The following is a 25,929-nucleotide window of genomic DNA, read 5'->3' as shown; positions in this document are numbered from 1 at the left end:
ATGCCAGGATCTCTACCTAATCTTGTCCCCCTATAGATGCCAGGATCTCTACATAATCTTGTCCCCCTACAGATGCCAGGATCTCAACCTAATCTTGTCCCCCTACAGATGCCAGGATCTCAACACATCTCTACCTAATCTTGTCCCCCTATAGATGCCAGGATCTCTACCTAATCTTGTCCCCCAGGATCTAAACCCATTTTACCACATGGCTTTTACCCAAGTGTCCAGTGTCATAAATGCATCCATCTGCCCATAGAGGTTCCATTGATTACAATGCTGAAACTTGAACAGGGTCTTCCATAATTATACATTAAATACATTGGGCAAGTCACTGTGTAGGTGATAATCAAATTATAATTTAAAACCAATGTAGGAATGTTTCCCAAATGAAACACTACAAATACTGGAATGAACATGTCCACCTTTAACTGCACCAAATGAAGGAAAAAGGTCAACATAAGGAAAGCTAAGTGTTGTTGCTATGATTCTACTATGCTTAGTTTGACGTCCCGTGTACTCTATATAGAATTACCACATGTACAACATAGTAATGTTAAAAACAAGTTAAGCCATTTTTGTTCCAACGCTTCAGATATACTTATTCTGTCCCAACATTTCAAAATGGACATAGCCCTACAAAATAGAATCTTCTGTACACAAGTCTGACAGGACATGAAACAAAGCAGGACAACATTAAATCATAGTCTGTCCCATTTACAAAAATCTGAATATGACCAAAGCAGGTGGTGTCCCATTAACCCTACAACCCCCATCCTGAGCTCTCTGCTCACACCAGCAGTCTCTCAATGGCCATCTGGGTAGACTGGATCTGGGGCTTGAGCTGCGAGCCCTCCTTGATGGTGACCGAAGTGGCAATGACTGGGCGTGAGACCCCACAGGCGCGTCCCAGGGCCTGCTTGGAGCGCACAAACACATAGGGCACGTTCTTGTCCTCGCAGAGCAGTGGCAGGTGGAGGATGATCTCCAGGGGCTCCGCGTCTGCGGCCATCACAATGAACTCAGCAATACCGCGGTTAAGTGTTTTAGTGGCTGGGGGAGAGAGGGCGGGCAGAGGTTAGAGAGTGACAATTCTGAAGCTTTTAGGTGGTACTATTTCAGAGGCATGTCAATTGCATTACTGGTCTGGATGAATTGCTGGTCTTCCCCCAAACACATTAACTTGCTACTGTCTAGCTCCTAACCGCACATGCACAGTGAAATGCCTTTTTTACGAACTCAATCCCCCAGAATGCAATAATCAATGTATTACTAGAAACAAAATATAAAAGAACGAGAAATATACAGGAAATATTTAAAAGGTCAGTTAAAATACCATATTTACATATGGAGGTGTGTATGTGTGTGTATGTGTGTGGTGACTAGGCAACAGGATATATATATATACAGTGGGGAGAACAAGTATTTGATACACTGCCGATTTTGCAGGTTTTAGTACTTACAAAGCATGTATGTCATTTTTATCATAGGTACACTTCAACTGTGAGAGATGGAATCTAAAACAAACATCCAGAAAATCACATTGTATGATTTTTAAGTAATTCATTTGCATTTTATTGCATGACATAAGTATTTGATCACCTACCAACCAGTAAGAATTTCGGCTCTCACAGACCTGTTTTTCTTTAAGAAGCCCTCCTGTTCTCCACTCATTCCCTGTATTAACTGCACCTGTTTGAACTTGTTACCTGTATAAAAGACACCTGTCCACACACTCAATCAAACAGACTCCAACCTCTCCACAATGGCCAAGACCAGAGAGCTGTGTAAGGACAGCAGGGATAAAATTGTAGACCTGCTCAAGGCTGGGATGGGCTACAGGACAATAGGCAAGCAGCTTGGTGAGAAGGCAACAACTGTTGGCGCAATTATTAGAAAATGGAAGAAGTTCAAGATGACGGTCAATCACCCTCGGTCTGGGGCTCCATGCAAGATCTCACCTCGTTGGGCATCAATGATCACGAGGAAGGTGAGGGATCAGCCCAGAACTACACGGCAGGACCTGGTCAATGACTTGAAGAGAGCTGGGACCACAGTCTCAAAGAAAACCATTAGTAACACACTATGCCGTCATGGATTAAAATCCTGCAGCGCACGCAAGGTCCCCCTGCTCAAGCCAGCACATGTCCAGGCCCGTCTGAAGTTTGCCAATGACCATCTGGATGATCCAGAGGAGGAATGGGAGAAGGTCATGTGGTCTGATGAGACAAAAATAGGGCTTTTTGGTCTGAACTCCACTTGCCGTGTTTGGAGGAAGAAGGATGAGTACAACCCCAAGAACACCATCCTTAATCACTCTGCTTCCCTTCACATCTGTGGACCAGTGGAGGCTGCTGAAGGGAGGACGGCCCATAATAATGGTTGGAACGGAGCGAATGGAATGGCATCAAACACATCGAAATAAGGTGGCACTAATCTCATGTGCTGTGGACATATATTGGGACCCCAGTGTTGACTCCCCTCAACCTAGAATAAGCACCAGGTACATGGCTTTTAATCTTCTTTCCATTAAGCTTTTCCATTTGCAGAATCTTCCCTTGCTGAGCCTGGATACCACTAAATATTAGCAATGTACCATTTCCACTTAACCAGGCTGACTTAAATTCACCTCTCTTTCTCCACGGCATTAGTTATGTGCCGATTGTCTATGGTGGAAGCTACTGGCGACCCGGGAGGAGGGACTTTAATCACGCTGTAGAAATAGTATTCTATCGAGATATGAAACTCTCAGCTGTTGTAATGAATTTAGGGATAGTTTTTTTTAAGTCAGTAAGAATCCCCATACCTCAAATTTCAAAATCCAACAGCTAATGGCTGCAAGACACAGACTTGCATTATGAAATACCGCCTAGGCTTTTAGAATAGAATACCAGTCTTGTATTGCGCAGATTGACTGCAAATGGATTTGAACCCTTCTCACTTGTGTGAGTAACCTTGCATGAGACCTGAAGACTTGTTCGCCAAGCTAATGCATAGGCTTTAGCTCAGTGGGCTAAGACTGTCATCAAACCCACCACAAGACTAACTCAGTTGATCACACCAGACCTGCCCTCTCTCTTCAGCTGAGCTGTTTCTCCTTCAGTCACCACAACTGTTTTGTTTTATTGTAGTGTATTTAACACATACCCTTATGGCAAAAGTTACAAAATGAAAATGCATTACAGTCGACTCAGCCTGTCCATACAATTTCTGAATCTGATCATTGTTAATCTTGTTTAATGGGCAATCTGCAGTTGCTACATCCATTTTGCACTTATAAATTAATGGTATATACCCATTGATACAACTATCGTAAACAATAATGTCATTAGTCATACCTCATCAGAACCCAAAATATTAGCTTGTATTATTACATTGGTTGTAAACAAGGTTAATGTAGACAAACACTGTATCAGTGAAGGCTGGTGGAAGGAGCTATAGGATGATGGACTCATTGTAATGGCTGGAATGGAATACTGGAACGGTATCAAACACATGGAAACCACATGTTTTACTCCGTTCCATTAATTCCATTGCCGCTCCTCCCACCAGCCTCCTCTGCATTGCATAGCCTCAAACCATGGTTACAACTTTAACTTGGATATCATGGATGGTCAGTCCTTGCATCCATAGCTCTGTCTATGAATTTAAGTGGTAACATTTCTCCAGGCTCATCCCTCAGATTTTTTACCAAAACAGTATTGTTTCAACTACCGATTGGTCCTTTTAAAGTTAAATTGTTTGACGAATCTTTTTACCATTTTTGGATTGGCTGTGAAGAGCGGTGCATTCTGGGTAGGACGTCAGCGCGTCCATATCTGTATTTTACTGCTGCTGAAGGAGAGAAACTGGAGTCATGAAAGGGATCCGAACTCTAAATAAATTATCCGTGAGTCTCGTTACTCTATCCTATTAAACGTGTATTTTACAACGATGTATCATGAGGTTTCGTGCATTCTTTCCGTTGGGAAGTCAATTAGAACCCACCCCGCGGACTCGCCGGCTAAGTTGCCAAGGTTGGCTAGTGGAAACGGATGGTTAATTAGCCTGTCGGTTACCGTAGCTAAAGTTAGCTAGGCGCGCTTACTTCTATAATCTTGACCGAGATAATGTATCCAATCGATTTAATGAACCTATAATAGCCTCATTTGTAAGTAAGAATGGCTATGTACTACATTTTACAATGGCATGTTCTCTACTGGCGAATCGCTGGCAGGCTGTATTGCTAGCTAGCTGTCACGTAGCCCATGGTTCCATCCAGCTCAACCCACTGAAGGTCATTGCGGTTCTGCTGGTTTTTCAGATCAATCCCGCACTGACAATCCGAGCCAGGTGACATGCCATGGAACAGTCAATGTCTCATTGCAATGTTGATTGGTAGTGATGGGATTAAGTATCTGGCAGTTTTAGCTACGAAGGTCTGACAATAAGCCACCGGCTTTCTCCCGTATTATCTAGTACACTGTTGATTTTCTAGGAAGCTTGACAAGTTAATGTTTTGATATTGCCTTGTTTTTGAACAGTGTATTATATTATATCTGGAGTGTGCTGCAGAATTCCCAGTGCTACTTGCTAATGCTTGACATCCAAAGCATCAGCATTGAGATGTTTTAATGTAGACTACTCAGACAATTCGCAGTGGCAGCCAAGTGTTTGGTGTCTAGCTCAGCTGTCTGACAAAAAAAAGAAACGTCCTCTCACTTTCAACTGTTTATTTTCGGCAAACTTAACATGTGTTAATACAAATTTACACAAGATTCAACAACAAACTGAACAAGTTCCAGACACCAGCGATGGTAGGTTTGTGCCTCTAAGTGATGTGGTCGCCAGTGATGTCTGGTGCCAGTTCTTGCTGTGAGATGTCGCCCTCGACCTCCGATCCAACAGGTCCCAGGCGTGCTCAATGGGATTGAGATCCGGGCTCTTCGCTGGCCATGGCAGAACACTGACATTCCTGTCTTGCAGGAAATCATGCACAGAACGAGCAGTATGGCTGGTGGCATTGTCACGCTGGAGGGTCATGACAGGATGAGCCTGCAGGAAGGGTACCACATGAGGGAGGAGGATGTCATCCCTGTAATGCACAGCGGTGAGATTGCCTGCAATAACAAGAAGCACAGCCCGATGATGCTGTAACACACTGCCCCAGACCATGACGGACCCTCCACCTCCAAGTCGATGCCACTCCAGAGTACAAGCCTCGGTGTAACACTCATTCCTTCGACGATAAACGCGGATCCGACCATCACCCCGGTGAGACAAAACCGCAACATTTTGCCAGTCCTGTCTGGTCCAGCGATGGTAGGTTTGTGCCTATAAGTGATGTGGTCGCCAGTGATGTCTGGTGAGGACCTGCCTTACAACAGGCCTACAAGCCCTCAATCCAGCCTCTCTCAAACTATTGCGGACAGTCTGAGCACTGATGGAGGGATTGTGCGTTCCTGGTGTAACTCGGGCAGTTGTTGTTGCCATCCTGAACCTGTCCCGCAGGTGTGAAGTTTGCATGTACTGATCCTGTGCAGGTGTTACACGTGGTCTGCCACTGCGAGGACGACCAGCTGTCCATCCTGTCTCTCTGTAGCACTGTCTTAGGCGTCTCACAGTACGGACATGGCTATTTATTGCCCTGGCCACATCTGCAGTCCTCATGCCTCCTTGCAGCATGCCTAGGCACGTTCACACAGATGAGCAGGGACCCTGGACATCTTTGTTGTTTTTCCAGAATCAGTAGAAAGGCCTCTTTAGTGTCCTAAGATTTCATAACTGTGACCTTAATTGCCTACCATCTGTAAGCTGTTAGTGTCTTAACCGTTCCACAGGGCATGTTCACTAATTGTTTATGGTTCATTGAACAAGCATGGGAAACAGTGTTTAAACCCTTTACAATGAAGATCTGTGAAGTTATTTGGATTTTTACTAATTGTCTTTGAAAGACAGGGTCCTGAAAAAGGGACGTTTATTTTTTTTGCTGAGTTTATTAGCTTTTCAGATATCAGGTTCCAGATTAGTTTAGGTCAGAGGTCTCCAACAGGTCGATTAGCTCGCAGCCCACCTACGAGAAGCTCGCCAAACAATTCTGAAAATGCATGCAATTTATCAAGTATCAGACACAGCAAGCTCCCAGTTACTACCTAATCAACGCAACATTGACATTATCCAACTCCTGGTTAGCCACTATTGGCCTAAAAAGCCAAACCTAACACTATCTGCCTATTAATTTCCAGCAATATTGCTTTTGTCTGTGTGGTGCGCGTGTTTATCCATCACACTATGTGTTGCCAGTTGATATGATAACCATTTTGTGGGTTGACAGTTTCCCCAAAACATCAATTAAATGTTAACTGCAAACTTGGTGCTTCTTCTCTGTTATAATGGCGTTCGCATCAATTATATGTGCATTCCGCCACCTACACTACAAGTTGATGATAATAAGGCTCTAAAAAGGAAGGAGAGAAATTGAGTAAAAAGTACATTTAAAAAAAATTGCATTCAAACTAACGAAATGTTAATTAAACTAAAGCTTTTCTGTTTTAAGCCGGTCCCTACATCGGCTCAGAAGGATCCTGTGATCCTGTGTCACCGGGACATGCTTCTGCCATTAAGTCTTGGAGGCCCAAAAACTTATCGGCTGCGGATATGATGTCCAGCTTCTTGGACACTTGTGCAGTACAATTAATAACTGTGGCTATAAATGCTACAAAATACACCTTTTTCACAATAAGTGTATTCAACGTTTGCAACTGTTTGTGGCATATCCACCTCCATATCTTCTTCAGAACTGTGGCCTCTTGCCCCTTCAAAGCTCTTCACCGACTACATCCCTGATCTTTGACACCTCAACCTCTTTCACCCTAACAGGGCACTCAGGGAATTCGGAAATACGATCCCCACCACAGTTACAACATTTTACATTAAGACTCTTCAATAAGATTCCTTCCTTCTGCAAAGACTTGACACATGGCCAATCTTTTTACACTTCTTGCATTGCATCGGGTTTTGGACGAACGCTGTTACGGCGTATCTTAGGGTGGTACATACTAATTAAACAATAATACAGAAACTGTTCATTTTCTCCATATGTGTCAAGCGACGTGTATTAACTACTCCTGGAATTTTTGGCCTAAGATAATGATCATCAATGTCCAATAGGACGCCAGAAAATCTCCGAAAATTAAAGCTGTTCACTTCATGCGTCGATATTTTCGCGAGCCACAATGCACACTCCTTTTGCTCTTTAGATACACATATCAACACCATACCACTTCTGGTTACTTTGACTGCCTCCACTTTTCCCAACGCCGCCTTCACCATCCTCGTGACTTCAAAAGGGTTTCCCAAATATACATCTTTATCCAAAAAACGTACTCTAACAAGGAACGATACATTAGACTAATTTTCCACAACAATTTAAGGCCATTTTGTTCCATTCTTCACTGTTGTCCACTTCACTGTTGTCCGCGCAATTTAAGGGGAATTACACAAAAATACATGTATTTTTACATACCTAAAAAAAAAAAAAAAAATTCTGATGTGATTTTACCGTTGACATGGACTCAGAACATCCAATTTCGTTTTTCCATTAACACTTATACTTTTGAAAGTGAAACTTAAACATCTAAAACCAGGAAAAATAAAACAGAAAACATAGTGTACAGGTGTAAGTAGTTCATTAAGAACCTGGAGAAGAGAAGGAAAAATGGGCCTATTTGAAAGCTAGAGAAAAATGAGTAGCTTGCTACACTTTTTTATGTAGCTCTCATGCCAGAAAAGGTTGAAGACACCTGTTTTGGTCATTTCTGTGGAAATAACATGAAATGCTTTAATGTGGAAAATGATCTGTATGACTGCAAAAAAATGTTAGATTCTATTTCTCTCTCTCATATTTTTGTCGGGTTGTCTGTACAAGCATAATCTCTTCTGACATTAGATGTTTGACTGGGGGTTGGATCGTATCAGGTCTTTAGGATTTAGCCTTACTACCGCGTGAGTTTCCCTACACCTCACCCTCATCTTAACCAAGGTGCTACAGCCAATGTATGATGCGTCTTCTTGGAAGGACAAATAAGAAGGCGGCTTAACATACTACATATTTCAGGTTGGCCTGGCACCCAGTGAGTCTACCCTCAGAGTGGACTAAATATCATCAAGCATACCCACTGCTCTAGTCTAGACCAGGCTCAGAATTCATCTCCCATCTTTAGGTCTAGAGGAAGCTGCTCATATCACAAAACATCCTCCTAAACAAAACCTGTTATTATGGTCATTAGAAGTCATTTGACTGGGGTCATTTGAGGACAGAAGGAAATCTAGATCCCTCCACATGAACTGAATAGTGTCATATTGTAATTCCCTAGCTGAGGAAGTGCTGGTGAGTGTTTGTTGACATGATTTTTAATAATTTCCCTCCCCAGATACGATGCTATGCAGCCAGGAGGCGCGATGTCCTCACTGAGCCCTTGGCTGGCCTGAAGGCTGGGGCGGCCCTGCCCCCCCAGAGTGTACAGGTATGTCATAGAGGCCAAGAAGTTTTCACATGGGATCACAGGAAAAACTCTGGGCCCTAGTTGTAGCCCAAACTGGGGTGTGGAGTTTTTCTTGGTGGGTCCTTGCATGGCGTGTCAGGGATGAGGATGTGCTCTACTCTATGGCTAAGCATTGTGATTATGTTCATGTGTAGACTTGTTTTAGGTACTACCATGCACACACTTTTACTTACTGTGTAGACATATTTTTCCCTCCATATTGGAAAATGAACTTTTGGTTGTGTAGTTGATCACAAGAACTTTACCTCAGTTGAACAGAATGGAATGTTTACTCTCTTACTCACTCTGCAGTTTCCAAAACAACAATGCTGCCAGTCTCACGTGTGTCCCAGCTGTTACATCATGACTCTCCCTCCCTGTATTCTCTACTAGGTGTCCAAGCTGCCCAACGGTCTAGTGATTGCGTCGTTGGAGAACTACTCTCCCGTGTCCAGTGTGGGTGTGTTTGTTAAAGCAGGCACTCGTTATGAGACTGTGGAGAACCAGGGAGTCAGTCATGTCCTGCGTTTGGCAGCCAACCTGGTAAGTCCCAGTGGTTTTATGAATGGATTGATCTCTTTGACTTGTGAATGACTTCAACAATATGGGAAATTTCCATCACAACTACAGTTTTTTTTAAAAGTCCTTAAGTTAATGAATGAACACTGTCACTGTTGTTTTCAGACTACTAAGGGAGCGTCTGCGTTCAGGATCTGTCGTGGTGTGGAGGCAGTGGGGGGTAGTCTGAGGTCAGTGAGTATGGAGAGTACAGCACTATGTCCCCTCCCTCCCTGTCCCCTAACCCCATTTTTGTCCTCATGCAGAGTATACATTATACTGTTTCCTATCTCCACATACAGAGTGTATGCTACAATATACCCTCTGTTACCCTGTATGGCTCAGTTGGTAGAGCATGGTGCTTGTACCGCCAGGGTTGTGGGTACGATTCTCGGGGCCAACCATAAGTAAAATGTATGTACGCATGACTAAGTCGCTTTGGATAAAAGCATCTGCTAAATGGAATATTATTATTATTATATTATACACTTGTGTTGTGTACCCCTTCCCTCCTTGTCCCTTATTCCTTCTGTGTCCCCGCCTGACTTGCCGTAAATAAACGTAAATGTAGGAGGCAGTGAAACGTTAACACCAACTTCAACACCTATACCTCACACAAGCTATAGCTTCACTACATTATAGAAGCACACACATACAGTTGCCCTCGAGTCAACAGGGGGCTCACGTTTTAGGATAGAGCAGAATGAACAAGATGAGAGAAGCACAGAGTCACATGCAGGTTGACATTTATTGGGATAAATCTTGTCCTGGGGGCAAAGCTAAGTGTTCCGCTAGATGGGCCAGCTGCAAAGTCAAAATTGGCTATATCGTAAACAAAGTTATGAGTTTTTTTTTTCCGTCTCAATTTAAGGTTAGCAGTATGGTTAAGTTTAGGTTTAAAAATCAGATTTTATGACTTTGTAGCTGTGCCAGCTAGTGACCACCCTGTAGAGTTGTCTCCAGTACATGAAGCATCCCAGTAAATGCCAATCTGCACACACAGCACAAGAATGTTCCTATTTTCACCTCATTCCAAAGCAATGTGCATCATAGCTAGTCTAGTCTGGAGGATGTAGCTAACATGTCTGTTTTCTGTATGTCCGCAGCGTAACGTCATCGAGGGAGACCATGGTTTACTCTGTGGAGTGTTTGAGAGACCACTTGTAAGTACCCTTACTACCGCAGCCAGACTCCCTCAAAGTGTGTGGGTTTACTTTGGTGTTGAATTGATGGATGAGGAAACTTGAATTACGGACACGTTGTATGCGAGGACAGGGTTGATTCATGGTGTAATTAGCTCCTGTGTTTCTTACCTATTTATCATAGAGGCTTCCCATAGGGCCACTTGAGATCATCTTGATTCATCATCTACAGTGGCAAGAAACAGTATGTGAACCCTTTGGAATTACCTGGATTTCTGCATAAATTGGTAATCAAATTTGATCTGATCTTCATCTAAGTCACAACAATAGACAAACGTAGTGTGCTTAAACTAATAACACACAAATTATTGTATTTTTCTTGTCTATATTGAATACATAAATTCAACATTCAGTGTAGGGTGGAAAAAGTATGTGAACCCCTAGGTTAATGACTTCTCCAAAAGCTAATAGGAGTCAGGAGTCAGCTAACCTGGAGTCCAATCAATGAGATGAGATTGGAGATGTTGGTTAGAGCTACCTTGCCCTATAAAAACCACTCACAAAATTTGAGTTTGCTATTCACAAGAAGCATCGCCTGATGTGAACCATGCCTCGAACAAAAGAGATCTCAGAAAAATGGTTGACTTACATAAAGCTGGAAAGGGTTACAAAAGTATCTCTTAAAGCCTTGATGTTCATCAGTCCACGGTAAGACAAATTGTCTATAAAAGTTCAGCACTGTTGTTACTCTCCCTCGGAGTGGCCGTCCTGCAAAGATGACTGCAAGAGCACAGCGCAGAATGCTCAATGAGGTTAATTAAGAAGAATCCTAGAGTGTCAGCTAAAGACTTACAGAATCTCTGACGAGTCTACGATACATAAAACACTAAACAAGAATGGTGTTCATGGGAGGACACCACGGAAGAAGCCACTGCTGTCCAAAAAAAACACTGCTGCACATCTGAAGTTTGCAAAAGTTCACCTGGATGTTCCACAGCGCTACTGGCAAAATATTCTGTGGACAGATGAAACTACAGTTGTGTGTTCCTTCCAAACAACTCAACACTTTGGAGAAAAAAAGGCACAGCACACCAACACCAAAACCTCATCCCAACTGTAAAGTATGGTGGAGGTAGCATCATGGTTTGAGGCTGCCTCAGGGCCTGGACATTTTGCTAAAATCGACGGGAAAAATGAATTCCCAAGTTTATCAAGACATTTTGCAGGAGATTATTAGGCTATCTGTCGGCCAATTGAAGCTCAACAGAAGTTGGGTGATGCAACAGGACAACGACCCAAAACACAGAAGTAAATCAACAATAGAATGGCCACATCCGGACTGATGGCAGCCCATTCTTGCATAATCAATGCTTGGACTTTGTCAGAATTTGTGGGTTTTTGTTTGTCCACCCGCCTCTTGAGGGATTAAGGTCTGGGGAGTTTCCTGGCCATGGACCCAAAATATCGATGTTTTGTTCCCCGAGCCACTTAGTTATCACTTTTGCCTTATGGCAAGGTGCTCCATCATGCTGGAAAAGGCATTGTTCGTCACCAAACTGTTCCTGGATGGTTGGGAGAAGTTGCCATCAAGGGATGTGTTGGTACCATTCTTTATTCATGGCTGTGTTCTTAGGCAAAATTGTGAGTAAGCCCACTTCCTTGGCTGAAAAGCAACCCCACACATGAATGGTCTCAGGATGCTTTACTGTTGGCATAACACAGGACTGAGGATAGCGCTCGCCTTGTCTTCTCCGGACAAGCTTTTTTCCGGATGCCCCACACAATTGGAAAGGGGATTCATCAGAGAAAATGACTTTACCCCAGTCCTCAGCAGTCCAATCCCTGTACCTTTTGCAGAATATCAGTCTGTCCCTGATGTTTTTCCTGGAGAGAAGTGGCTTCTCTGCTGCCCTTCTTGACACCAGGCCACCCTCCAAAAGTCCTTGCCTCACTGTGCGTGCAGATGCACTCACACCTGCCTGCTGTCATTCCTGAGCAAGCTCTGTACTGCTGGTGCCCTGAACCCACAGCTGAATCAACTTTAGGAGACGGTCCTGGCACTTGCTGGACTTTCTTGGGCGCCCTGAAGCCTTCTTCACAACAAGGAGAGCGGTTCAATTGAAGTTCTTGATGATCTGATAAATGGTTGATTTAAGTGCAATCTTACTAGCTGCAATATCCTTGCCGTGAAGCCCTTTTTGTGCAAAGCTATGATCACGTGTTTCCTTAGAGGTAACCATGGTTGACAGAGGAAGAACAATGATTCCAAGCACCACCCTCATTTTGAAGCTTCCAGTCTGTTATTCAAACTCAATCAGCATGACAGAGTGATCTCCAGCCTTGTCCTCGTCAACACTCACACCTGTGTTAAAGAGAGAATCACTGACATGTCAGCTGGTCCTTTTGTGGCAGGGCTGAAATGCAGTGGAAATGTTTTTTTGGGATTCAGTTCATCTGCATGGCAAAGAGGGACTTTGCAATTAATTGCAATTCATCTGATCACTCTTCATAACATTCTGGAGTTTACGCAAATTGCCATCATACAAACTGAGGCAGCAGACTTTGTTAAAATTAATATTTGTGTCATTCTCAACTTTTGGCCACGACTGTACAGAAAATGTTTGTTTGAGGTTATTGCTGCCAAAGGAGGGTCAACCAGTTATTAAATCCAAGGGTTCACATACTTTTCCCATCCTGCACTGTGAATGTTTACACAGTGTGTTCAATAAAGACATGACAACTTCTAATTGTTTGTGTGTTATTAGTTTAAGCAGACTGTTTGTCTATTGTTGTGACTTGATGAAGATGAAGATCAGATCAAATTTGATGACCAATTTATGCAGAAATCCAGGTATTTCCAGAGGGTTCACATACTTTTTCTTGCCACTCTATGTTGAGAGTTATGACTGTTGCATTGTCCGTGTGTGTCCATATGTTTGTCTGCCCATCCAACGTCCATCCTTCTCCTCAGAGACACAGTGATTGAGTACCTGATCAACGTGACCATGACCCCAGAGTTCCGGCCATGGGAGGTGGACGACCTGACCTCCAGGGTCAAGGTAGACCGGGCCCTGGCCCACCAGTGTTCACAGATAGGTCAGCAACACTTCCCCTCTATTCACTTTACTTGTCCAGCACGATTGCTCCTTGTTGAATTAATGTTTTATTCAATTACCAGTAGCATTTTGGTTTAGTATACATTTGTAAGCTGCCAATTTTTTTTTGTTTTGTTTTTTTTGTCTATAGTCATTTGTCTAGCATCCTGTTATTAGTTCTCCTTGCCAACACACTGAAGTATTTTGTTATGGGGTTTATTTCTCTGAAGGTGTCATTGAGAAGTTGCATGAAGCTGCTTACAAAAACGCTCTATCCAACTCCCTGTACTGTCCTGACTACATGGTTGGCAAAGTCAGTGGTGAACAGGTAAGACTGTTAATAGCTGTGTTTTTCACTATAGTGCTACCTTGTGTTTGTCACAGCTTAGCTCTCTCTTAAATGCTCTCCTACTTCCTTATTCCCCTTAGCTGCAGTCCTTTGTCCAGAACAATTTCACCAGTGCCAGAATGGCTCTTGTAGGACTAGGTGAGTGTCTGGCTGTTAGTCTTTTTGATCCAATGGCACCCTGGGTTCTCCTTTTAACATGTTGCAGCTCCTTCAGCATGTCTCCGGGGCTGTTCTGATTCCTTGGCTTACCTTTTCCCTGAAGTGTGCAGCCCCTCATGGATTGAAAAGGAATATGGTTGAAACACACTCTAGCCAATGTATTACTTTTAAATCCTTGAGGGGATATTGAGCAAGTGCACACTTCAGGAAGAAGGGTAGGGAATCGGAACAACCCTATTGATTTGGTCACAATAAGGGTCATATCCTTTGAATTAGGCTGACGTAAACACACTCTCCTTCTGTGTGTGTACGTACTGTGTACACATCACATTTCCTTTGGCCTCTGTCCAAACCCTAGAGTTAAAGGCTGTCTAAAGATATGTGGAGTAGAGGTCAGCTGTTCTGCTCCAGTATGACGCACTTTGTGTGTGTGACATGACTGCTCTCTGGTATGTACAAGTGATAGGAAATAAATTGCTAGTTACATATTGAGATATTATTTTTGACGATATCGTATAGTTTTGATAATATCGCAATATTGATTTTGCGCTTGTTGGCGGTACCTGCCCCAAAACTTGTTCTCCATCTTTTTAAATAGGGAGCCAATTTGTTTTCAGCACTTACACTACCTGTCGAACATCTCATTCCAGAATCATGGTTAATAATATGGAGTTGGTCCCCCCTTTGCTGCTATAACAGCCTCCACTCTTCTGGGAAGGCTTTCCACTAGATGTTGAAACATTGCTGCGGGGACTTGCTTCCATTAAGCCACAAGCATTAGTGAGGTCGGACACTGATGTTGGGCGATTAGGCCTGGCTTGCAGTTGGCGTTCCAAGTCATCCCAAATGTGTTCGATGGGGTTGAGGTCAGGGCTCTGTGTAGGCCATTCAAGTTCTTCCACACCGATCTCAACAAACTGTTTCTTTATGGATCTCGCTTTGTTCCTGTTGGCATTGTCATGCAAAAACAGGAAAGGGCCTTCCCCAAACTGTTACCACAAAGTTGGAAGCACAGAATCGTTTGGAATGTCATTGTATGCTGTAGCGTTAAGATTTCCCTTCACTGGAACTAAGGGGCCCAAACCATGAAAAACAGCCCCAGACCATTATTCCTCCTCCAAACTTTACAGTTGGTACTATGCATTGGGGCAGGTAGTGTTCTCCTGGCATCCTCCAAACCCAGATTCGTCTGTCGGACTGCCATATGGTGAAGCGCGATTCATCACTCCAGAGAACACGTTTCCATTGCTCCAGAGTCCAATGGCGGCAAGCTTTACACCACTCCAGCCAACGCATGAACTTAAGCTTGTGTAAGGCTGCTTGGCCATGGAAACCCATTTCATTAAGCTCCTGGTGAGCAGTTATTGTGTTGATGTTGCTTCCAGAGGCAGTTTGGAACTCGGTAGTGAGTGTTACAACCCGAGGACACTCGGCAGTCCCGTTTCGTGAACTTGTGTGGCCTACCACTTCGCGGCTGAGCTGTTGTTGCGCCGAGACATTTCCACTTCACAATAACAGCACTTAGTTGACTGGGGTAGCTCTAGCAGGGCAGAAATTTGAGAAACTGACTTGTTGGAAAGGTGGCATCCTATGACGGTGCCACGTTGAAAGTCACTCAGTACAGGCCCTTCTACTGCCAATGTTTGTCTATGGCAATTGCATGACTGTGTGCTCAATTTTTACACCTGTCAGCAACGGGTGTGGCTGAAGTAGCCGAATCCACTAAGTTGAAGGGGTGTCCACATACTTTTAGCCATGTAGTATATTTCCCTTACTGATCAAGTCATTTTCTCATGGCTCTCTCTTATCCCTCGGCAGCAGACATATGGTGAGCAAAATATATATTGAATCGAAATAAAATCACAGTATCGAATCGCAATACATATAGAACAACACTACATGTCGCTTCAGCACCTAAGTATGGTGATAATATCGTGAGGTCCCTGGCAATTCCCGGCCCTAGTATGTACCCCTGTGTGAAACACATGAGGGCATGTGATGTCTATGTGATGACAGTCCACCTGTGTGTGTGTGTCTCCTGCTGGCTCTCTGGTGTGTCTTCCAGTGACATGACCCCTGTCTGTGCCGTCTCTCCCCAGGTGTGAATCACTCAGTGCTGAGGCAGGTAGGAGAGCAGTTTCTCAGTGTCCGCAGTGGGGCTGGAGTTGCTGGGGCCAAGGCTGTATACCGCGGAGGTAAGACCCATAGAGAGCCTTAGAAGCAATGCACGCCTAACTGCGAGCTCTAGTCTGGGCCACTGATTCAGTCAACCCCAGTGTGTGAGCCAAGATGGGTTGTGTGTTCGTACCCTGATGGTGGTTAACCGTGTGTGACTGTGTGTCCTTGCAGGTGAGCTGCGGGTGCAGAACGGGGCCGGTCTGGTCCACTCGCTGATTGCCAGCGAGGGCGGTGTGACTGGATCAGCAGAGGCCAATGCCTTTAGTGTGCTGCAAAGGGTTCTGGGAGCCGGGCCACACGTAAAGAGAGGCTCCAACGTCACCAGCAAACTGAGCCAGGGCATCGCCAATGCAACCACACAGCCCTTCGATGTGAGTAACTTCCCTGTTTGTTGCTACAGTTATTCTTGTGTTGTTGGTTGTGGTCACTACTGAAATTCTACATAACTGGAGTTTTCATTGTATGATTGTCTAAATTACACACAGAGAAAAATAAAAGGTTTAGAGGTTAGAAAGCACAATGATCTTGGACTATCTTGTGTACAGAAGTTAATCTAATGCTTATTTCTCTGTCTCCTATTCAGGCCACAGCCTTCAATGCCACATACGCTGACTCTGGACTCTTTGGGGTCTACTCCATCGCCCAAGCCGACTCCGCAGGAGAGGTGAGCACACTAATGCAGTAGTAATATAAGAACGTGTTAGAACCTGATATATGTTAAGTGACTGTCCCTAACAGTGACTGTCCCTCTGTACAGGTTATCAAAGCTGCCATCGCCCAGGTGACAGGGGTTGCGAAGGGAGGCTTGTCCGAGGATGATGTCACCAGAGCAAAGTGAGTTCACTAAACATGGCTCATTAAGTGGACATAACTTGGTGCTGTCTCTGTGGTTTTATTTTTTATTTAACCTTTAACCAAGCCAGTCAGTTAATAACAAATTCTTATTTACATTGATGGCCTATAATAACTTCTTGCCCTGATTTGACCTTTGACCCTTTCCCCCTCTTACCTGGTAGGAAGCAGTTGAAAGCCGAGTACCTGATGTCCATGGAGAGTTCAGAGGGCCTGCTGGAGGAGATGGGGGCCCAGGCTCTGTCCAGTGGAGCCTACCACTCACCAGAGACAGTTACCCAGAGCATCGACTCGGTCAGCCACGCAGACGTCGTCAACGTGAGTACACTTCAACATTCACTACTGCTAGGGAAAGAAGGTATTATAGGCCATCAATGTAAATAAGAATTTGTTATTAACTGACTGGCTTGGTTAAAGTTAAATAAAACCACAGAGACAGCACCAAGTTTCATGTCCACTTAATGAGCCATGTTGTTTAGTGAACTCACTTTGCTCTGGTGACATCATCCTCGGACATGCCTCCCTTCACAACCCCTGTCACCTGGGTGATGGCAGCTTTGATCACCTGTACAGAGGGACAGTCACTGTTAGGGAAAGTCACTTATCAACATATATCAGGTTCTAACATGTTCTTATGTTACTACTGCATTATTGACCTTCATGGCTAAGACATAATGTATGTGTGTGTGTGTGTGTATATATATATATATATATATATATATACACACACACACACAGTTGAAGTCGGAAGTTTATATACACTTAAGTTGGAGTCATTAAAACTCGTTTTTCAACAACTCCACAAATTTCTTGTTAACAAACTATAGTTTTGGCAAGTCTGTTAGGACATCTACTTTGTGCATGACAAAGTCATGGCATGGTTTTAGAAGCTTCTGATAGGCTAATTAACATAATTTGAGTCAATTGGAGGTGTACCTGTGGATGTATTTCAAGGCCTACCTTCAAACTCACTGCCTCTTTGCTTGACATCATGGGAAAATCAAGACATCAGCCAAGACCTCAGAAAATAAATTGTAGACATCCACAAGTCTGGTTCATCCTTGGGAGTAATTTCCGAACGCCTTATTGTACCACGTTCATCTGTACAAACAATAGTACGCAAGTATAAACACCATGGGACCACGCAGCCGTCATACCGTTCAGGAAGGAGACGTGTTCTGTCTCCTAGAGATGAACATACTTTGGTGCAAAAAGTGCAAATCAATCCCAGAACAACAGCAAAGGACCTTGTAAAGATGCTGGAGGAAACGGATACAAAAATATCTATATCCACAGTAAAACGAGTCCTATATCAACATAACCTGAAAGGCCGCTCAGCAAGGAAGAAGCCACTGCTCCAAAACCGCCATAAAAAAGCCAGACTACGCTTTACATCTGCACATGGGGACAAAGGTCATACTTTTTTGAGAAATGTGCTCTCTAGAACTGTTTGGCCATAATGACCATCATTTTATGTTTGGAGGAAAAAGGGGGAGGCTTGCAAGCTGAAGAACACCATCCCAACCGTGAAACACGGGGGTGGCAGCATTATTTTGTGGGGGTGCTTTGCTGCAGGAGGGACTGGTGCTCTTCGCAAAATAGATGGCATCATGAGGCTGGAAAATTATGTGGATACATTGAAGCAACATCTCAAGACATCAGCCAGGAAGTTAAAGCTTTGTTGCAAATGGGTCTTCAGAATGGACAATGACCCCAAGCATACTTCTAAAGTTGTGGCAAAATGGCTTACGGACAACCAAGTCAAGGTATTGGAATGGCAATCACAAAGCCCTGACCTCAATCCTATAGAACATTTGTGGGCAGAACTGAAAAAGCCTGTGCTAGCGAGCTGGTCTACAAACCTGACTCAGTTACATCAGCTCTGTCAGGAGGAATGGGCCAAAATTCACCCAACTTATTGTAGGAAGCTTGTGGAAGGCTACCTGAAATGTTTGACCAAAGTTAAACAATTTTAAAGGCAATACTACCAAATACTAATTGAGTGTATGTAAACTTCTGACCCACTGGGAATGTGATGAAAGAAATAAAAGCTGAAATAAATCATTCTCTCTACTATTATTCTGACATTTCACATTCTTAAAATAAAGTGGTGATCCTAACTGACCTAAAACAGGGAATTTTTACTAGGATTAAATGTCAGGAATTGTGAAACTGAGTTTAAATGTATTTTGCTAAGGTGTATGTAAACTTCCGACTTCAACTATCTATTCACATTGGATATACACTAAGTGTGTAAAACATTAGGAACACCTTCCTAATATTGAGTTGCACCCCCCTTTGCCCTCAGAACAGCTTCAATTCATTGGGCATGGACTCCACTAGGTGTCAAGCATTCCACAGGGATGCTGGCCCATGTTGACTCCAATGCTTCCCAGAGTTGTCAATTGGCTGGATGTCCTTTGGGTGGTGGACCATTCTTGAAACACACGGGAAACTGTTGAGTGTGAAAAACATAGCAGCGTTTCAGTTCTTGACACTTAAATTGGTGTGCCTGGCACCTACTACCATATCCTGTTCAAAGGCTCTTAAATATTTTGTCTTGCCCATTCACCCTCTGAATGGCACGCATACACAATCCATGTCTCAAGGCTTAAAAATCATTATTTAACCTGTCTCCTTTCCTTCATATACACTGATTGAAGTGGATTTAACAGGTGACATAAGTAAGTGATCATTGCTTTCACCTGCTCAGTCTATCATGGAAAGAACAGGGGTTCCTAATGTTTTGTACACTCTGTATGCCGGTGAATATATTGCCCCCTTGGCTATGGGGGTTGCTGTCTGTATGTGCCCCTAAATCCTTCATTTCCCTCTATCTTCCAAACTATACCTCCATCTGTCCTATAAAATAATGTTTGGGTAAAGTGATCGGAAAGCCATTCTCCAAGTAAAAAAATGAAGGGGAAAAAAATAAACTATATGAATAACATTTTTGAAGACTGATTTCTGTGTGCATCCTACATTTACGTTTATTTATAGCAGATCAGCTGGGGACACAAGGGGAATAAGGGACAATGTGATAAGTGTATTTTGTTTTTCCAGGCTGCGAGAAAGTTTGTGGACGGCAAGAAATCGATGGCAGCTAGTGGACACCTCGCCAACACACCCTTCGTGGATGAATTGTGAAAAGAAATAAACCATAAACAATGAAACAGTTATTTAACATTTTAACCTGGGCAGGTTGTGCCTGGCTGCTCACTCCAGAAATAGGAACCTGGTTCTGATATGAAGCCCATGACTTCATCTCACAGCAAACGATAATCCTTTGTTAACAAATCATGTTAAGTTTGTTCTGCAATAATTATGCTTTTTGTTGTCAATTTCTCTGTATATTTGATGTAAATTCATTAAATGGTCTATCTACAGTAATGGCAGTCTGATTTGATCACCAAGATGAATGAGTAATGATATCTTTGTTATTCCGCCCAGCTGCTGCAGGGGGAGACGAAGAGCCTTAAATCTGTTGGAGCTGCTACATCAGCAAAAATGTTGCATCTAGTGTAGCAGCCAAGTATGTTAGAATGAGGGAAAATTGTGGGGGTATTGTTTATATCAAAAATATAAACGCAACATGTTTCATGAGCTAAAATAAAAGATCCCAGAAATGTTCCATATGCACAAAAAGCTTATTTCTCTCATTGTGCACACAATTTTGTTTACATCCCTGGTAGTGAGCATTTCTCATTTGCTAAGATAATTCATCCACCTGACAGGTGTAGCATATCAAGAAGCTGATTAAATAGCATGATCATTACACAGGTGCACCTTGTGCTGGGGGCAGTAAAAGTCCACACTAAAATGTGCAGTTTTGTCACACACCACAATGCCACAGATGTCTCAAGTTTTGAGGGAGCGTGCAATTGGCATGCTGACTGCAGGAATGTCCAACAGAGCTGTTGCCAGAGAATTATGTTAATTTCTCTACCATAAGCCACCTCCGTTTTAAAGAATTTGGCAGTTGTCCAACCAGCCTTTCAACCGCAGACCACATGTAACCACGTCAGACCAGGACCTCCACATCCGGCTTCTTCACCTGTAGGATCGTTTGGGGGGTCAATTTATTTAAGTTGACTGATTTCCTTCTATGAACTGTAACTAAGTAAACATTTTGAAATTGTTGCATGTTAAGTTTATATTTTTGAGTATATTGATCGATCTGGAGTTTGGTCAAACACGTTATCAAAAATATGGCACAGCAAAAGCAGCTATTAAGAATAACCGCTATGGCTAGAGAGAGAGGGGCAAAAAAGGCCTTGATGACTAAACATGACAAATCAACACATAACGACTGGGTGTCAGTGACTCATGTATTCAAGGAACGTAGTGAATAATAAAGCTACATACCCATGTGGGTCTATTTAGGTTTAACATGTATTGCCCATTGGAGGTGGTGGAGTGGTGCTTGAATCAGTGATTGACTGACTGTGGTAACAGGGAAATGCACTAATATACCTCATGTGCCATAAATGCCATGAAGGCTATAGTGTGGGGTCTTCTGAGAAAATCTAATCTTATTAAACAAATTAAGAACTTTTTCTCTTCAAATGGGTATACATTTTATTAGGATCTCTTTTAGTCCTCATTTGGACTAACCTTCCAAGAGTCCTTAAACATTAATACAATTCATAATACATTTTAACATATAACACACTGTCAGCTAAGGACCTCTTCTACCATTCGAATGTGTTCATGTCATTCCCTGGTCAGCCAGTGGGACCTACAATTGAGTGAATATGAGCACACAGGATATAATTTTTCTAAGTTGGGTCTCCTGCATATTCTAGTGTCAATTTCGGGTTGTTCTGTAAAAGCTTACAGCTGTAATCATACAGGCAAGCAATACAAATTTTTCAGTTTTTGATTTGTTAAAAAAGAAAACGTCCCATGATTGTGTTCAGGACCCTGTCTTTGAAGCCTGAAAGATAATTCATAAAAATCCAAATAACTTCACAGATCTTCATTGTAAAGGGTTTAAACACTGTTTCCTATGCTTGTTCAATGAACCATAAACAATTAATGACCATGCACCTGCGGAACGAACGGGAGGCAATTAAGGTCACAGTTATAAAAACTTAGGACACTAAAGTGGCCTTTCTCCTGACTCTGAAAAACACCAAAAGAAAGATGCCCAGGGTCCCTGCTCATCTGTGTGAATGTGGCATAGGCATGCTGCAAGGAGGCATGAGGACTGCAGATGTGGCCAGGGAAATAAATTGCAATGTCCGTACTGTGAGACGCCTAAGACAGCGCTACAGGACGGACAGCTAATCGTCCTCGCAGTGGCAGACCACGTGTAACAACACCTGCATAGGATCGGTACATCCGAACATCACACCTGCGGGACAGGTACAGGATGGCAACACCAACTGCCCGAGTTACACCAGGAACGCACAATCCCTCCATCAGTGCTCAGACTGTCTGCAATAGGCTGAGAGAGGCTGGACTGGGGGCTTTTAGGCCTGTTGTAAGTCAGGTCCTCACCAGACATCATTGGCAACAACGTCGCCTATGGGCGCAAACCCACCATCGCTGGACCAGACAGGACTGGCAAAAAGTGCTCTTCACTAACAAGTCACGGTTTTGTCTCACCAGGGGTGATGGTCGGATTCGCGTTCATCGTCGAAGGAATGAGCATTACACCGAGGCCTGTACTCTGGAGCGGGATCGATTTGGAGGTGGAGGGTCCGTCATGGTCTGGGGCGGTGTGTCACAGCATCATCGGACTGAGCTTGTTGTCATTGCAGGCAATCTCAACGCTCTGCGTTATTGGGAAGACATCCTCCTCCCTCATGTGGTACCCCTCCTGCAGGCTCATCCTGACATGACCCCCCAGCATGACAATGCCATCAGCCATACTGCTCGTTCTGTGCGTGATTTCCTGCAGGACAGGAATGTCAGTGTTCTGTCATGGCCAGCGAAGAGCCCAGATCTCAATCCCATTGAGCACATCTGGGACCTGTTGGATCGGAGGGTGAGGGCTAGGGCCATTCCACCCAGAAATGTCCGGGAACTTGCAGGTGCCTTGGTGGAAGAGTGGGGTAACATTTCACAGTAAGAACTGGCAAATCTGGTGCAGTCCATGAGGAGGAGATGCACTGCAGTACTTAATGCAGCTGATGGCCACACCAGATACTGGACTGTTACTTTTGACCCTCCCCTTTGTTCAGGGACACATTCCATTTCTGTTAGTCACATGTCTGTGGAACTTGTTCAGTTTATGTCTCAGTTGTTGAATCTTATGTTCATACAAATATTTACACATGTTAAGTTTTCTGAAAATAAACGCAGTTGACAGTGAGAGGACGTTTCTTTTTTTGCTGAGTTTATGAGAACTGGGTGATCTATATATTCTCTCCAAAGCAGAAACACATTGGGTAAAAACTGGTTGAATCAAAGTTGTTTCCAGATTATTTTAACCAAAAAATGTAATGATGTTGTGGAAAACTGATTGGATTTGCAAATAGTCATCAACTTAAAGGTATTTTGTATTTTACACCCTACTTTTAACCTAAATTCAATGACAGGGTGACATGTTTGGTTGATTTCACATTGAATTCACGTTAGTTAACAACTCAACAAAATGTGCATCAAAACAAGATGTTAAACTGACATCTGTGCCCAGTGTGAAGACTCACATTGCTGAGACTGCTGTGTTGAGTGGGTGGGAGGTTACTTTCTGCTGATTGCTTTGCTGCTCTAATGGAATAGTGGAAAGCGCTGACCAGCAAAGTACTGCTATCTGGCACACTCCCTTGATAGATCAGAGGATTTGCTTTGACCTTAACTACAGCACATGTCAGTGAGAATAAACTAAGGCATCTACACATGCTTTTGTTGGCAAAAATGTGTCACAAAAAGGTAATCATACAAACATTTCAGATTGTCGTTTTTTCCCCCCATCACTCCTATCTTGGGGACCACTTTTGTCTGGTAGAATGGACACTTATTCAAACATGGGATAAGGAGCCTTTGAGTGTTAAAAGGAAAGGCGTTACTTCTTCCTCTGATGAGAATAATAAACGGTTTGATGAATGTCATGTCCTTCTAAATGAGTGGTCTCATCTACCCCCTCTGCATGGTCCCATCTGTCTCAAACGTCTCTCACGCCAACGATCTCGCGAGACGATAGCGAATGCCCCCTGTGTGTGTGTGTGTGTGTGTGTGTGTGTGTGTGTGTGTGTGTGTGTGTGTGTGTGTGTGTGTGTGTGTGTGTGTGTGTGTGTGTGTGTGTGAGAGAGAGAGAGAGCTGTTGTGTCTGTGGAACGCACTGCGTGAGGCACGGTGTTCGGTTGATAGGGGGCCAAGCTAGTGGGCTAATCGGGGAAAGCATAATCACCACCTCTCCTAGCGGCTTTAATAATATCGTATTTCCATATAAAGATTATGCGAAAGCCGCCGAGCCTGCTCGAGCTGCCTTGGTTCCTACTTCGCTATGTCCGCACCAGAGCTTGCTAGCTAGCGTTCTATTTACACTACTGATGCTATTCCAGCAGCGGAGAAGGGGGCATGAATAAGCAAGAGGGAGGATGGGTTCTCGTTTTCCTGACGGCTAGCTAGCCTTAGAGCTTCGCTGAAAACAAGGACATACTGAAGGCACAGCATTATTCGATTATTTAGTACCTCTGTCTGATGGAGTTTTGTTCGTGAAATGGTTTAAAGTACTTCTTCAAATGGGGGTTCGGCCGTCAAGCACCTTCTCTGGGTTGTTCGGCACACGGAGTTCGAATGTGGGAAATAGCTAGCTAGGTGGCTAGCTATCCGGCTAGTCTCAATAACCAAATGCTGCTGCTACCGTGCAGATCCGAGCGAGAACACCAGCGACTGGAGACTTGGGCCCTGACGTTGCGCCAGCTCCTTTTGCTTTATCGGAGGAAGATTCGGGTCGAAAAGATGGTCGTTCGAGATGTGATTTTTTTCCTCCGTTTTTAGCCATATGTAAGCGGAATGAAGGTGTGTTGATTTGCTGTTGCTGCCATGTCCAAATGAATAATGACAGGCTGAACCTCCAAACCAGTTGAATCTCTTTTGAAGGGGGTGAGGTGGACTGATAACTATCTAACGGAAACATATATCTAAAAACTGTATCTCTGAGGTTTACACTCCTTGGTCTTACCTGGAACTCTAAGCCACGTCTTTCATATCTGCTAATTTAAAGCACACAGACTTGAGCTGCAAATATGGATAAATTAACAATTATATCAGGATGTCTGTTTCTGGCAGCGGATATCTTTGCAATCGCAAGCATTGCAAACCCCGACTGGATCAACACAGGCGAATCTGCAGGTAATTGGGGAATTATTGAACTCTTATCTTTGACATTGACCACTGTATTTTCCTTTTAATGTTACAGCATCACTGATGGAATGATTCCCCTTTGCAGATTGTTATACGTTATACATTAATTGAAGCCTTTACCTGCTGCTGCATTCACCCTCTAGCAATGTTTACATATCAGCAGGGGTATCTTGTCCTCTCTGCAACTCGTTTGTTCTATGTTCCTCTGTGATTTGAAACACTGGGCTACTAATCCAAAATAGGGATGCATAATAAATATATAATGTATATATCACATGTAGATATTATTTTAGGCCTATATAATAAGTTATTGCTGATATATTGGGGACACACAGAAATAATTTGATATATGTTGTGTTCTCTACTACTCTCTTTCCCATGTATTACGTAAGGGTAGTGTTGTAATGATTTCATATTAGCAAGACCAAGAAGCACTACTCTGTAATTTCTTGGCGGCGGTTGTTTATTTAGCAGATAGATCTGTCATCAGAGCAATTGGCCACGTCAATGACCACTTCGAGGTCAATCCTAAGGGTCAATCGACAGACTTGATCAACTGTAACAAGTGTTGAATACAGGCTTCCTGCTGGCCTCCCGAATGCCAGTTGGTCTTTTTCTGTTGACAAGCCTCAAAACGTATCCACATGCCATTAATAGGCTGATGCTCTTCTTTGTACCCACCCCCACCCACGATGATGACGGCTTATAGTGGGAACTGGGTCAGGAAGGGTTCATGCACCAATGTGAAACCAGTGTAG

General features: G+C 43.5%; 3 protein-coding genes across 3 annotated transcripts in view; 2 read left to right on the top strand and 1 right to left on the bottom strand.

Annotated features, from left to right (window-relative positions):
* Positions 1–672: 672 nt before the first annotated feature.
* Positions 673–3,816, bottom strand: LOC139423597 (NHP2-like protein 1). The gene is made up of 2 exons (XM_071175183.1): positions 3,759–3,816; positions 673–1,053 (listed from the first exon to the last, which is right to left on the bottom strand). The coding sequence occupies exons 1-2, from the start codon at positions 3,814–3,816 to the stop codon at positions 791–793; spliced, it is 321 nt and encodes a 106-aa protein (XP_071031284.1). The 3' UTR covers positions 673–790.
* LOC139365126 (ubiquinol-cytochrome c reductase core protein 2a) lies at positions 3,773–20,241 on the top strand. The gene is made up of 14 exons (XM_071102539.1): positions 3,773–3,889; positions 8,412–8,504; positions 8,916–9,065; positions 9,207–9,271; positions 10,187–10,243; positions 13,194–13,318; positions 13,548–13,645; positions 13,747–13,804; positions 15,925–16,020; positions 16,175–16,374; positions 16,587–16,667; positions 16,761–16,837; positions 17,020–17,173; positions 19,919–20,241. Exons 1-14 carry the CDS (start codon positions 3,857–3,859, stop codon positions 20,000–20,002), a joined length of 1,371 nt encoding a protein of 456 aa, XP_070958640.1. The 5' UTR covers positions 3,773–3,856; the 3' UTR covers positions 20,003–20,241.
* A 3,782-nt stretch (positions 20,242–24,023) lies between these two features.
* Positions 24,024–25,929, top strand: part of LOC139365128 (modulator of smoothened a) — a 32,775-nt gene continuing 30,869 nt past the window's right edge. Inside the window, exon 1 of the mRNA XM_071102540.1 lies at positions 24,024–25,159. Within this exon, the coding sequence (XP_070958641.1) occupies positions 25,054–25,159 (106 nt within the window). The 5' untranslated portion in view covers positions 24,024–25,053. The remainder of the gene's footprint in view (positions 25,160–25,929) is intronic.

This window comes from Oncorhynchus clarkii, chromosome 13 (genome assembly GCF_045791955.1).
Source record: "Oncorhynchus clarkii lewisi isolate Uvic-CL-2024 chromosome 13, UVic_Ocla_1.0, whole genome shotgun sequence".
Lineage (NCBI taxonomy): Eukaryota > Metazoa > Chordata > Actinopteri > Salmoniformes > Salmonidae > Oncorhynchus > Oncorhynchus clarkii.
The sequence above is the reverse complement of the archived record's forward strand: the minus strand, read 5'-3'. Positions and strand labels throughout refer to the sequence as shown.

Coding starts and splice junctions, on each gene's coding strand:
- LOC139365126 (XM_071102539.1), top strand. CDS start 3,857: ATGAAAGGGATCCGAACTCTAAATAAATTATCC. Junction 10,244..13,193: donor GAGTGTTTGAGAGACCACTT/GTAAGTACCCTT, acceptor CCTTCTCCTCAG/AGACACAGTGATTGAGTACC. Junction 17,174..19,918: donor GCCACGCAGACGTCGTCAAC/GTGAGTACACTT, acceptor TTGTTTTTCCAG/GCTGCGAGAAAGTTTGTGGA.
- LOC139423597 (XM_071175183.1), bottom strand. CDS start 3,816: ATGGACGCGCTGACGTCCTACCCAGAATGCACCGCTCTTCACAGCCAA. Junction 1,054..3,758: donor TCACAGCCAATCCAAAAATG/GTAAAAAGATTC, acceptor TCTCTCCCCCAG/CCACTAAAACACTTAACCGC.